Raw genomic sequence first — 14,922 nt, 5'->3', positions numbered from 1 at the left:
TTAAGCCGATATAAATTTGTCCATCCGGCGGAACACACTCAATTTGAAGTTATTCGAATGGTAATGACAATTGTACAACCAATCTTACAATCAAATTTACATTTATGCGCTTTACATATTATCAGCAGAGAATGAAGCCGCCGAGTCGCGCCGCCGATTTCAGTCGCCGCCGACCATTTTTTGGCAGTCGACGCCGCCGCCGAATTTGTCGACTCATCTCGACTCAAACTTAGCCGCCAATTAATCAAAAATATCAATTTAAATCAGAAAAATTTCTATATAATTGTCTTATATTTACCAAAATTTTGAACGCAATCAATCATTTTCAAGCTGCTATAATAATTTTGCAGAAATGTAGCTCAGAAAATTTGAATGAAAAGTAAAATTGTTTGTTATATTGGTTGTACAACTATTCTCATTACCATTCGAATAACTTCAAATTGATTTTATAATGGATAATTGTCCGCAGGCGAATGGACAAATTTATATCGACTTACCCGTCGAGCCGCCGCCGCCGGAGTCAAAAATTTAGTGTCAGCCGCCGCCGACAAAAATGGGTCGGCTTCATTCTCTGATTATCAGTTATTCCGGACGGAATGTCGGTGTTTGTAAAGAATCTTACAATATGTCGGATCGTTACGACTAGTCGGTGATGACTACATAATCGGTAAATGTGTTATCGATCCCATAAACATGCAGCAGTATCGATTATGCCTTCGGACTTAACTTATAATGTGCACAATATATGGGATATGTTCGACACGAGCACTGTCGTCCGGAATAACTGATAGTCTGTAAAGCGCATTAGTTAAAATTTTCTGAGCTAAATATTTGCAAAATGTTATAGCAGTTTGAAATTGATTGATTGTGGATGGAAGGTTCAACATTTTGGCAAAAATACTACAATTATTATTATATTTTTCTGATTTAAATCGATATTTTTGATTAATTGGCGGCTTGTGCGCTTTACAGACTATCAGTTATTCCGGACGACAGTGCTCGTGTCGAACATATCCCATATATTGTGCACATTATAAGTTAAGTCCGAAGGCATAATCGATACTGCTGCATGTTTATCTAATCGATAACACATTTACCGATTATTTAGTCATCGCCGACAAGTCGTATCTATCCGACACACTGTAAGATTCTTTACAAACACCGACATAATGCGCTTTACAGACTATCAGTTATTCCGGACGGAATGTCGGTGTTTGTAAAGAATCTTAAGGGCACCTTATACGGTTGGATAAACCCTGCGACACAACACGTTGCGGCGACAAATCCGATAGTATAAGGTCGTGTTCGGTTGTCGCGGGGACGTGTTGGCATAAAATCAAAACAACTTTGATTTTTTCTGGTTGGGTGGTACAAATCATTGAGTGTAAGGGGATGTTCGACAAACATTATCAAAGACAAATTTATTTTTACATTAAAAACAGGCATTTCTGCAATGAAATTAGTGATGGATCGCCAATTCTGGTTGAAAATTAAATAAATATATAAATCTAAACCAGTATTGTGGCAAACGTGGAAAAATTCCACTTCCAATCAATGGAAAACCAGGCGACAAGTATTTTGAAATTCATCATGTAATTTGTAATATATTAAATGTGGATTACTTCAGGAATTGTTTTGACACATATACCAGGATTTTTTTTATTATATTCTTTCATTTTCTCAGTAAAAAATGGTTTCACCCATAAATCTTCATACAACTTCATTGTTTGTTTATGCTTCTTCTTATTTTTTAATGTTGTTATCACATTTGTTCGTGCAGTGTAAGGGCAAAACTTGAACGAACACACAACTAATAGACGAACTTATGTCGGAGTGTTTATCCGACCGTCTAAGGTCCGCTTTACAGTGTGTCGAATCGATACGACTTGTCGGCGATGTCTTAATAATCGGTAAATGTGTTATCGATCCCTTAAACATGCAGCAGTATCGATTATGCCTTCGGACTTAACTTATAATGTGCACAATATATGGGATATGTTCGACACGAGCACTGTCGTCCGGAATAACTGATAGTCTGTAAAGCGCATTAATTTGAGTCGAGATGAGTCGACATATTCGGCGGCGGCGTCGACTGGCAAAAAATGGTCGGCGGCGACTGAAATCAGCGGCGCGACTCGGCGGCTTTATTCTCTGCCTTAGACGGTCGGATAAACACTACGACAGACCCTGCCAGCATTTCAAAGTTCCATTTCATCCTCATCGCTACCACAGACTCGTAAATGTCACCACAACCATCGCGAACTGTGATGGGGGAAGCATATCAAAAAGTACAAAATGTACATGAAAGTATTTTGCCATCACTACTGTTAGAAGAGCCATTTTATTTTTTTGTGAAACGCCAAGCGCAACCAGCTTGTTATATTTTATTTAGATAAAAACGAAAATAAAGTTCTGAAAACATAGATATTACGCTTAAAATTGTGAAAGGTATATGGTGAACAATTTTCGACTTTCCAAATAGAGTAAAGTGATCGCTTTTTCAAATATTTTTCCAGGCACGCTGTCTCCATCGAAAATAAACAATCTGGCTGATAGACGCTGCAATATGTAACTTGCTACTTAAAACTCAACATCATTCTTTTATTAATGCAAAAAAATATGTTAAATGTGATGAGATAAACCGAAAAATGTTATATTTATAAGAAATTACCCTGCCAGCATTTCAATGTTCCATTTCATCCTCATCGCTACCACAGACTCGTAAGTGACACTGCAACAATCGCCAATTGTGATAGTATTTTGCCATCACTATTCGCATGAAAGTATTTTGCCATCACTATTGTTACAAGAGCAATTTTATATTTTGTGAAACACCAAGCGCAACTGGCTTATTATAATTTATTTCAATGAAAACGAAAATAAAGTGCTGAAAACATAGCTATTACGCTTAAAATTGTGAAAAGTAAATTGGTGAAGAATTTTTGACTTTCCAAATGGAATAAACCCTGCCAACATTTTTTGAATTTGGGGGCGCTTCTGAGAATCCCCACTACGTCGAAAACAGTCGTATACGATATCCAAAACTCCTCGGAAAAGCGCCGTCACTATTGAGAAGTTGTACCACGCCAAGTTACTACAAAAAAGTATCGCATGAGTGCAATTATTAGGAGCCCTTCTGGATACATTTAGAAGGACGCCAATAAGAGCCCCTTCAAACAATCAGACCAAGTGCATTTTAAGATAGTTGTAAAAGAATCATTGTGGTCAAGTAAAACACGATTGTTTAGATGTTTATTAATTTTATGAAACATTTATAAATTCTAATAAATATAACATTTATACGACTATCACATCACATTTAACACATTTTTATGCATTAATAAGAGATTGATGTTGAGTTACAAGTTGTAAGTTAAATGTTGTAGCGTCTATCAGCCAATACTATTATTCCCAATGGAGGCAGCGTGTCCGGAAAAATATTTGAAAAACTATCACTTTATTCCATTTGGAAAGTCAAAAATTGTTCACCATATACCTTTCACAATTTTAAGCGTAATATCTATGTTTTCAGAACTTTATTTTCGTTTTTATTTAAATAAAATATAACAAGCTGGTTGCGCTTGGCGTTTCACAAAAAATAAAATGGCTCTTCTAACAGTAGTGATGGCAAAATACTTTCATGTACATTTTGTACTTTTTGATATACTTCCCCCATCACAGTTCGCGATGGTTGTGGTGACATTTACGAGTCTGTGGTAGCGATGAGGATGAAATGGAACTTTGAAATGCTGGCAGGGAAGTGATAGTTTTTCAAATATTTTTCCAGACACGCTGCTTGCATTGGGAATAAAAGTACTGGCTGATAGACGCTACAACATTTAACTTACAACTTGTAACTCAACATCAATCTCTTATTAATGCATAAAAATGTGTTAAATGTGATGTGATAGTCGTATAAATGTTATATTTATGAGAATTTATAAATGTTTCATAAAATTAATAAACATCTAAACAATCGTGTTTTACTTGACCACAATGATTCTTTTACAACTATCTTAAAATGCACTTTGTCTGATTGTTTGAAGGGGCTCTTATTGGCGTCCTTCTAAATGTATCCAGAAGGGCTCCTAATAATTGCACTCATGCGATACTTTTTTGTAGTAACTTGGCGTGGTACAACTTCTCAATAGTGACGGCGCTTTTCCGAGGAGTTTTGGATATCGTATACGACTGTTTTCGACGTAGTGGGGATTCTCAGAAGCGTCCCCAAATTCAAAAAATGTTGGCAGGGTATAAATGTTTAATCAAATCAATAAACATATACACAATCGTGTTTTACTTGACCACAATGATTCTTCTACAATTACCTTAAAATGCACTCTTTCTGATACTTTGCAGGGGTTCTTATTGGCGTCCTTCGAAATTGATCTAAATAGGCACCTAATAATTGCACTGATGAGAAACTTTTTCGTAGTAACTTGGCGTGGTACAACTTCTCAATAGTGACGGCGCTTTTCCGACGAGTTTTTGATGTCGTATATGATTGTTTTCGACGTAGTGGGGATTCTCAGAAGCGCCCCCAAATTCAAAAAATGTTGGCAGGGATATGTTCGACACGAGCACTGTCGTCAGGAATAACTGATATTCTGTAAAGCGCATAAGTCCGAAGGCATAATCGATACTGCTGCATATTTATGGGATCGATAACACATTTACCGATTATTTCGTCGTCGCCGACAAGTCGTATCGAGCCGACACCTAATAATTGCACTTATGCGATACTTTTTTATAGTAACCTGGCGTGGTACAACTTCTCAATAGTGGCGGCGCTTTTCCGACGAGTTTCGGATGTCGTTTACGATTGTTTTCGACGTGGTGGGGATTCTCAGAAGCGACGTCAAATTCAAAAAATGTTGGCAGGGGACTGGCAAAATAACGAGATTTCGTAGATTTGATGATTTAACAGCTGTTTGTAAATATATCAATACAAACACAAACCCGTATGTTCACACGGACACGCACATTCATCTACAAGGAAAATTTGGGGCAGGGTTGCAAAAAGTGAATTTTTTGTACAAAGCAGTATAGGGGATTTTGAAAGTAATTTTGTTGAAATCTTCTACGAGCCAGTTGAAATTTGCCTATTGCAAATCTACTGAGATCTAGGAGGATTTCGGCCACCCTAAACTCATGGTTGCAAAAACGACAAAATAAAATGTAATATATAACAGCAAATCAGCCCTGGTATATGAGTATTACATATTCAACCAACGGACGCGGACAAAATCCAAAAAAAAGGATTTCGGCCAAAATCCTCGTTTACGAGAAATTCGTGTCTAGTGCGAACGCAGTATAGAAGATATTGCATTTCAAAAATGGTCATCCTGTGTTTATTGGGTTGCTATATCGTTATCGACTGTCGTTCAAAATGTACATTTTAGTACAAATTCCTATGTATACGTACTATTCTGTACGTAGTGTTATCGATAGTTTGGCATCTCTGATTTCGAATCATTTCAGAAAAGTTGCTTGCTGTGAGAAGTGCGCTACGTTTTAAGACGCAAAGTGTGAAAAGTTGAGGAATCAGTGAACAAAAATTATATATTTTAATATATATATATATTGTGATAAAAATACATAAATTTCTCTTTTAGAATTTAATACAGGTAATTATGTAAATTATTGCTAATGATGTATACAATGGAAACTAGTTAATTGTATCCTGAAGTTGACCAAATTATGCAAAAAGAAAAAATAGGTATACCTAATTTAAATGGTCGCCATCTTGTCGGAAGCATACAATACCTGTATGTGTGCGTGTTTTATGATGTGAGAAAGTTTTCTTTAGCATGTTGTTTTTTTTTTATAGGTTTATGATGACTAGATATAAATTTATTACGCGTTACGTTTTAAAATTGCATATTCTTTCATTTTATAATTTCAGAATTAAAATATGCCACGCTATCGTGAATGGGATTTGGCTTGCAAAGTCTATGTAGGAAATTTGGGCTCATCTGCATCAAAATATGAAATAGAAAACGCATTTAGCAAATATGGCCCACTAAGAAATGTCTGGGTAGCACGTAACCCACCTGGTTTTGCTTTTGTCGAATTCGAAGACAGACGCGATGCTGAAGACGCAACCAGAGCTTTGGACGGAACGTATGTATAGAATATGTAAATATAGTAACAAATTAATTAAAAGAACTGAATTTTAAAATGTAGTCGCTGCTGTGGAACCCGCATTCGTGTAGAAATGTCCTCTGGACGCTCCCGCAGAGAAGGTAGCAGACGTCGCGGCGGAAACAGTGGTGGTGGAAGCAGCCGAGGAGCTGGCGAATCTGCCGGTGGTGGCCGAGGAGTTGTAGCAGGAGGAAGTTCTCGTTACAGGTAAATTTCGAAAAATTCCCTTGAAAAATTCTATGTATCTTTGAACTAGATTTTTTGTTTATTCTTTCGTGTTGAGAAATATGATACTAACAGAACACTCGATTTCTTTTTACGAAATCAAACTCTGCACAAGATACAAAAAATACTAATGACATCAATCAATTAAATTAACTGGTATATATTTTTTATTACCTACAATGCGCACAAAATTACCTAACATCAAACATTTTTCATTTTTTATATTTATTTTCCTGCGGAATAACAAGCATTCAAAAAAGATTATCTTCAAATGTGTATTGCATTTATGATGTATTTATGTAGTCTGCATATAAACAAGGGATGTTTCAGATAGTTTAAATGACCTCCTCGTGATATGTATTGATTTTCATGTCTGGTTAGAGACTTGCGCGCATCGTCGCTCTTGTGTGCTCTTTTACTTAAGAATATATTTGACACTAAGAACTATCAAAGGGAACGGTTTTGTGTCATTATACATAATAATACATGTTTTACTTATTTTCAAAAAATATGTTATTGTTGATGGAAAGCTCTCCAATTTTATTAAATTATATATTAAACAATTGACATCGTCTTTGGCAAAAATATCATCTTCGGTCGAGCTCTAATCTGATCCCGCATTATAACAAAAGGCCTTGGTTCCAAATCAATTAATCTACCACTATGTATTAAATACCTTGAAGAATTTCAATATTTCTATACCAAGTAAAATTATTCTAGAAGTTTCGCCTCCATTATTGATAGGAGCTGTTTTTTATTTTCCTGTCTGACCGGAAATACGTGAACACGTATGTTTATAATTTTGCCAATTTGTGAGTAGCGTTAAATATGAGTTATAAATTTCTACTAAATATATTGAAAACTTTTCTTTTCGAAAACACTTTTCCAAATTCATTTAACAATTGCCAAGATTCGATTTTACCATTGAGTACAAACTATGTAAATTTGAACTTTTAACAAATGAACCTTGCTACAGTAAATTTGATTTTTGATTAGGAATAGTCGTGAGTCGAAATCGATTATGAATGTATAATTCCTTATACCCCATTAAAATTTTAAATAAGGGAGATATTGTATACCAAACCCATCGATTTTTGGTTTTATTTTTTGCGAAAATAGAAATGCTTGTTATTTCGTCCTATAGTTTTTTTTACATTAAATCACTTGTGCATGTCTTTATCAGATCAAATTTTTACGATGACAAAAATGAGTCGACTTTTACAAATGTCCCCTTCCAACCAAATGAAAACATTCTTATGGCGTCAATTAATATTTTTACCCTTATATAAATCCTTAAAGAAAAAAAAAGTGATTTTAAGATTTAATTTTGCTAACACCAGCACCCCATTTGTACCGTTTTTCATTTTGTGCGTATGTAAAAATCACAATTTGATCCTATCAATGTTTCTATCAAAAAGAGGGGTACTACAACTAAAATGAGATTTGTATCCAAATTCCGTTTATTGTACATTTATAAAAAAAAATAGATAAATATTTTTTTGTTATTCATAGATCATTTTTCTTGTTTGTGTTTTTTTTTTTCGTTTTTGAAATTATTTTAAACGTGGTATACGCTCCTCATTTTTACAGGAATATAAAGACAACTTCTGCTTCAACTACTACTACTACCTCCACTACTATTTGTTGTACCACAAGTACATCTATTACTACTACCAACTACTCCTCTTCCTACTACTACAAAAAATCAGTCAACGACTTCAGCTCAACAACAACAACGACGCAACAACAACCTCAGCCTCAAAATAAGAAACATTTTCATCAATACACTACAACAACAGGCTACAGCACATTTCTCCTCCTCCTCCTCATCATTATGAATAGTGTACAACAAAAACCATCATCACTTCTTACACTACTACACCAATACTCCTGACCATCGTTATTATTATTATTATTAGTATGACCTTTGACTCAAGGAATTTACAATGCAAGCAACGTTTTTGCAAACGTTTCGCTGCCATCTCCCCATCATTTTTGAAATGGTGAAGAAGACATGACAGTAAAACAATACGTACGTACCACCACTACTACCATGACCTTGACACGGTGACATCAAACTGTTTCGCAACGTTAAATATTTGCTGAATGGTTAAATGAACGTAGTTGTTGTTGTTTTGGCAATGAATGTAGTTGTTTTTAATTCATCAAATCAAGCATCACCAAAATCACACTACCGTCACCACTACCACCCACCACAACTAAGAACAACAACACCACCATGAACAAATCTCCTGCTGTTGTTTGTAGTAGTTCGTTCAACTTCATCGTTGATAAATGATATCATTTTTCTACTACTACTTCCCCACAAAACAAAAAGTAAAAACAACATGCAAGGTTTCTACCTCTTCTACAGCAGAATCGTCATTATTAGCACCATCAACATCTCTTCAGCTACTGATGCTACTTCTATTCTTGTACTAAAAAAATCACAACCAGCACAAAAAAAAAATAAACAACAATTATATTGACCAATCCAAGGACAAATTCAGCTACCACAGCCAGCATCATCTACAATTCGTCCCCTCTTTGCAGTAGTAATAAAAAAATATTAACAACACTACCACCAATACTACTACTTCACTTCCAATTAACCATCACCACTGTCTTATTAATCAGCTTGCTTGATCTACAACCAGTTCTAATATTTATTTCTACTTGCAAAGAAGAGATATATAGTGCAAACAACACGAAAACTTGTTGGGTCATTCGTTGTAACACACAACTGACCATTTTTTCTTTGCTTGGGATAACATCTAGACCATGGTTGAATTAGCAAAAGACGCAAGTTTATTCTTCCAATGCCAGACAACATCACATCTTCATAAAATTTTCATCAGCTTTTTTAACAAAGAAAACTGCATAATTTCAATGGGAAGAAAATCCAACACTTCGAAAAAAATATTAAGCAAAGCATTATACCTCTATCATCATATCTTTTGCGAATGCAAAATTATTTTTTACACTGTGTAAAACTATTAGCCATCGAGGCAAAATTTTGAAGACATTTGGGTTTGTGCATACAGCACTTAGATTGCCAAATGGGTTTTCAAATTTAAAACATTGATTTAAAAATGGTGGAATTTTTTAGATTACTAAACCCAACGCAGTTTTCGATAATAAATGCCAAGTGCTATCATATGTCTTTATATGGCACTCCTATCGAAAGACTAAATTTATCGGTTTGCTAGGGCACATTATAAGGAGATTTGGAACGTGATATTTATATCACTGGACAGTGAGATACAACGATATGTTTTCTACAATGGCTGCTGATAAAGTATGCTTCGATTCGTGATTCATCTCGACATCGGCGACGTGTTTTTCTTCCATGTTAACGTATCATAGGCCCGGTGTCTAGACACAATCAACCAAATGACCCCCAGCTTTAGAGCAACCAACATTCAGCGTTACTTCAACTTCAAGATCTTCATACCATATTATAGCAGGTTTTCATCACATCCGTCGTATCCCCTCGTCGTCATGCCAACAAAATGGGTATAGTATGAGTTATGTATATTTTGTAACTTGTTTGAAAAACATCATTTCCATTTTTCTACTTCAAGAAATATATAGAAAGAGAGAGAATAAGCATAACGTATTCACTGTGCTCTCTCATTGTTTGTATCTAGAATTTACAACAACTAGTAGCAAATTTTCTCAAGTATTTTTTTTTTACATAGAAAAAAATTGATGATGTTTTTATGCGACCACCGATAATCACTCCTAACATTTTTTTATTTGTATTTTTGTTTTATTCTTTTCCAAACGAGAGAAAAGTTCTTCTTGGGTGAATCATTATAAACAACTTGCAACTGTAATCAGCTATCGGCAACATCACAACCTCTTAGACACTATTGCAACGTTGTAAGTCAGTCTGTCAGCCAATCATCTGAGATCGGTCTTCCCAAAACTGCAAAATGGTACCAACTCATCCGCGATCTTTTAAAATGTTAACAACTAACCGGCAACGATCCTTAGAAACAAATCTGAGAGTTTCAGCATCGGAATTGGTTTATGAAAATACCAGATCTACATTAGTCAACGATGAATCCGAATATCCCTCATCTCCCTTCGTCTGCCTACTACTTCTGCTGCTGTTGTATACAACATACACTGATCTTTTCAACTTTACAACTGATTTGTTCAGAAATGATCAAAAATCCAAGTTTATCACCACAGCTTATTTATTCCCACTCAGTCAACCAAGCAGCATCATTAAGGCCGACATTTTTTGTAGAAATTCTGCACAACCAATCAACCCATCCACCCAAAACAAAGCATCAGCTAATTGCTACTTCTGTCCAACTTCTTCCCATTCAATGTTAAGTATATTGAAAAGGGTTGATAACTGTAACGCGACGTATCATCATATTTAGGTCCCTTTTATTCGCAAAATGCATAGCAACAACTATCATCATACAACCTATCAATCGATCAACCAACCAACACCACCAATCAACCAACCTATCTACAACCAACAATCGTTTCTCAATCAGCAACAAGTAAAAATTCGTTAGCAATAATCAGCATCATTAATTAGCCAAAACTTCTCACTGCCACAAGTATTCGAAAACGCAACAACCATTTTACAAGCAAACAACTTCCTCCATACAAAAAAAAAATCAACCCAACAAATTAGTCTGCAACATTGTGGTTTGTTTTTACCTTTATTTAGTAGTATATGAAGATGAAAAAGTAAACTTATTATTTATTATTTGTTTGTCTTATGAATTTCGTATCGTCTTTTTTGAACAAAACAAATTATTTGTTTGCAAGAACAAATCATTTGTAAAAAATATGATTTCCATCATAGCCGTAAGAATTTCAGTTAATTTGTTTTGTTTAAAGTTTCTTTGTCGTAGCCTTCATTTATCACTATTTCTTCCTTTCTTTGCCTTTTGATAAATATTTTTTGCAGATCCAGGTCACCCCGACGTACTCGCAGTCGTTCCCGCAGCTTTTCTCGTGACAGACGCAGCAGATCTGATTCCCGCCATTAAAGCGAACAAAAACTACTTTGTTTTCTTTTTTTACATACAAAATAACAAATTGTTTGACATAAAACAAACACAATTATTACAACATTAAAACAGCTCCTCCATTATCCCTTCCCACCAAAAAAATAAGCAATGCTCTTCATAGCCTATTCGAGCAATACTTGCTAGTAATCATGGCTATATCTCTTCTTATATTGTATAAAATTTTTACCTTTCCAGTTTATTTTCATCTAAGAAAATATACTATTATCACTAGTTTAAGTTGATTTAAGTAACCAATGTATGATTTTGTAAATGCAACTCATTTTTTAATAACTTTTCCTTTCCTCAATACAATCCTATCACTTTTATTGGTACTTCTAATTAATTGAACAAAAAAGTATTCAGATCCTTCCAAAATTCAAAGTACCAGTTAACACTTATGATCTACGAAGCCTCATCACTTCAGTTCAAACAAACAAAGCAGTTGACAAACAACAACAGAACACAAGAATTCACAAAATATGTAATCGAGGTAAATAATGTTTGAATTTTATTTCTTCTACATATATTTTTGCAAAGAAAAAAAGTATTTATAAAGTAAAACATGCAGTGAAAATACATTTAAATTTAGCAATTAACTTGAGTTATTAATAAATCTTAAGGCAACAAATAAATAAAATATAAATCCCAAATTAATCGTTTTTATTTTCCAAATGAGTGGGGGACACTTAAAATTATTGGAATTCTAGGAAATCAAAAATACCTTATACTTTTTTTTATTGATCAATGGATATTCCGTAGTTATTCCATAACCAATTGAAATCGACCAATTTTTTATAGGCAATAATGGATATGGTATCCAAAAGGCGATTGTTGCAAAATAAGGAAAATAATCATATTGTTTTATGGTTTAAAAATGTAAATCATGAAGCATTTGAATTTCCCAAAAGTTAACTATATTTGCGCATTTTGTGATTTTGGCAAAATTTGAAAAGCTCCAAATCCATTTACTAAAATTGGAAATTGTATGTTCTGTTTTCATAGCGAAAATCAATGTAATTTCGCGATAGCTTTTATACCCTCCACATTAGCAGTTTGTCATTCCGTTTTTAAGACATCGAAATATTGGTCTCAGACCCAATAAAGTATCTATATATATATAGTCGTTCTAGCGTTGTCCGTCCCTCTGTTCAAATCACGCTTACTTTTGACTTGCCGAGCCTCTTGGAAGAGTAAATTAAATTAGATCTGAATCAAATTTGGTACGTGATGAGATAACCAGCCGCCATATAGAGCGATCCCTAGATCTGATGTACGTGATGTCAGTATATGCCGTCTAACAATCGAGCGAAAATTTGCCATAATCGGAAAGGAGCAAATCGATTCATCTACTATATAAAACTTTAATATAAACCGATTTTACTTTTGGGGCCTCATGGAGTAACAAATTGCATATCTTCGCGTTGAATTTGGCCTTCTAATGAGCACGTAAAAATTGGTTCATATGGGTTCATAATTATAGACACCTATATTTAACAAAGACTCCATATAAACTAAGTTATAATTTTGTAGACAATTTTAAGAACCCACAACCCAAGTTATTCGATTGTGGATGACATTAATTAGTGGAACTTTGTGCCCAATCCGTGTCGGACGAATCTTCGGTCTTATTTACTTGTTTAATAATAACTTCCAACTCTTACTGTACTGATGCCCTGAAAGCCAATTTTAGCTGCTTCCGACTATTTTTTTTTTTTGGCAATCAGAGCCGCCATGTTGTTGTAACAGTTTATTGTGATTTCATCCATTTTTATGTTATACGCTCTGGTACTTCAGCTTGTGGCCAGATCGAAGAACTCTGCGACTAAGGTGGGGTGCGTCCAGAGTGATCTGGTGGTAAGTCGGGTTGGTTTAGCAGGGAAAGAGAAAAGATGACGCGTTTCGTGTGGCCCTTGGTTGCATCACAAAGATCATCACTGTGTCTTCGCACAGTGATGATCTTTGTCTCCACATAAAGGTGATCCAGGGGTGTGCTGCGGAGACACCCAGCCGCAGTTCTAAGGGCAGCGTTCTGGCAGGTCTGTATGTTATTCCACGGCGGCGGGTTCTCTGTACCGGATTGACCCGATGGATCCAACTCATCGGCCAGCGGCTGTCACATCAGTGTACATGTTGTATCAAAGCCGCCATAGATTATGTCGGTGTTTCTGGTAGAAAATGGGGAAAATTTGAAAAAATAGGAAATACATTTATTAATTGGTGTCTATATTTCAATTGAGGTGAGCCCATTTAATCGGCGGAAGGATCGATTTTCCAAAAATACTGGGAAGAGCATAAAATCGACGAAGAGACTGGTGCTTTCAGCTTCTGGCTGCGAACACCCTTAATATGTCCGATTTGTGTGACAGATTTATCTTAACTTTTATGACGTCGACGCAAATATTTAGGTTCGAAGATGACAAAGTTATAACACAGGCATGTTATTGAAACTTGCGTCAATTTTTTGTTTATAAAAACAAGGAAAACAATTTCACGCAAGAGTTCCGTTCCAGTACAATTTTTGAATCATTTAAATTATTCACATAGCTTTATAGAAATGAGTAATCCTCAGGACGAATTATGTCCACCACCATCTGAGGATGACGAATTGACACTACCACGAGCAAGTATCAATAAGATTATCAAAGAATTAGTTCCATCTGTGAGAGTGGCCAATGAAAGTCGGGAGCTTCTCCTAAATTGCTGCTCGGAGTTCATACATCTTATCAGTTCTGAAGCGAATGAAGTCTGCAACGTCCGAAATAAGAAAACCATAAATGCTGAACACGTTTTAGAAGCGCTAGATCGCCTAGGTTTTCGAGATTACAAACAAGAAGCTGAGGCCGTTTTAAACGATTGCAAGGAAGTGGCGGCCAAACGTAGACGACAAAGCACCAGATTGGAGAATTTGGGTATACCAGAAGAAGAATTGCTAAGGCAACAACAAGAATTGTTTGCTAAAGCACGTGAGGAACAAGCCCAAGAAGAGCAACAACAATGGATTAGTATGCAGGCATCGGCTTCCGCTGTGCAGCAGAGCAGACAGATGCAATCGACCGGAGAGGATGATGATGATGACGACGATGATTACTAATGCAGGCAATGAGAAGCAGCATGGAGAACTGTTTAGATTAAGATTTTTAGTAGATAAAATAACAAATTGAATTACAAAAGATTTTCTTACAAGAAAAAAAGAGATAAGCGATTGATGTAGATTGTAAATTTTTAATAAAGTCTCCTTTTGTATGTATATATACATAAATTGTAGTAATTTTAATTAAACATTTAGCAAAATAGGCTCGTTGTAAGGCATGGTAACATGGCTTTGAGGAATATGTGGCATGTCAAACAAAACCTAAGGGGAACTAAATGCAGCCATTCGAATTGTTTCGATATATTCAAAAAATATTATTTGAAAGTTTGTATGTTAACCACGAAAAGATATATTTTATGTATAATACCAATTTGATTAATTTTTTAAAATTTGTAAGACTTTTTTCTTTACTTTTTTTTT

At 35.1% G+C, this 14,922-nt stretch overlaps 2 protein-coding genes across 3 annotated transcripts; both read left to right on the top strand.

Annotated features, from left to right (window-relative positions):
* Positions 1-5,481: 5,481 nt before the first annotated feature.
* On the top strand, positions 5,482-12,061 carry LOC142232015 (RNA-binding protein 1-like). Of its 2 annotated transcripts, none has more exons than XM_075302703.1 (4): positions 5,482-5,627; positions 5,906-6,123; positions 6,187-6,351; positions 11,309-12,061. In XM_075302703.1, exons 2-4 carry the CDS (start codon positions 5,915-5,917, stop codon positions 11,388-11,390), a joined length of 456 nt encoding a protein of 151 aa, XP_075158818.1. In that variant the 5' UTR covers positions 5,482-5,627; positions 5,906-5,914; the 3' UTR covers positions 11,391-12,061. The 2 variants fall into 2 exon arrangements, with proteins under 2 accessions (XP_075158818.1, XP_075158817.1); XM_075302702.1 differs by lacking the exon at positions 11,309-12,061 and adding an exon at positions 7,960-8,957.
* Positions 12,062-13,864: 1,803 nt separating this feature from the next.
* Positions 13,865-14,670, top strand: NC2beta (negative cofactor 2beta). The gene has a single exon (XM_075299995.1). It carries the CDS (start codon positions 13,966-13,968, stop codon positions 14,500-14,502), a length of 537 nt encoding a protein of 178 aa, XP_075156110.1. The 5' UTR covers positions 13,865-13,965; the 3' UTR covers positions 14,503-14,670.
* The last annotated feature ends 252 nt before the right edge of the window (positions 14,671-14,922 follow it).

The sequence above is a fragment of the Haematobia irritans genome, chromosome 3 (assembly GCF_050003625.1).
Source record: "Haematobia irritans isolate KBUSLIRL chromosome 3, ASM5000362v1, whole genome shotgun sequence".
Classification (NCBI taxonomy): domain Eukaryota; kingdom Metazoa; phylum Arthropoda; class Insecta; order Diptera; family Muscidae; genus Haematobia; species Haematobia irritans.
This window is presented reverse-complemented; position numbering and strand designations above follow the sequence as displayed.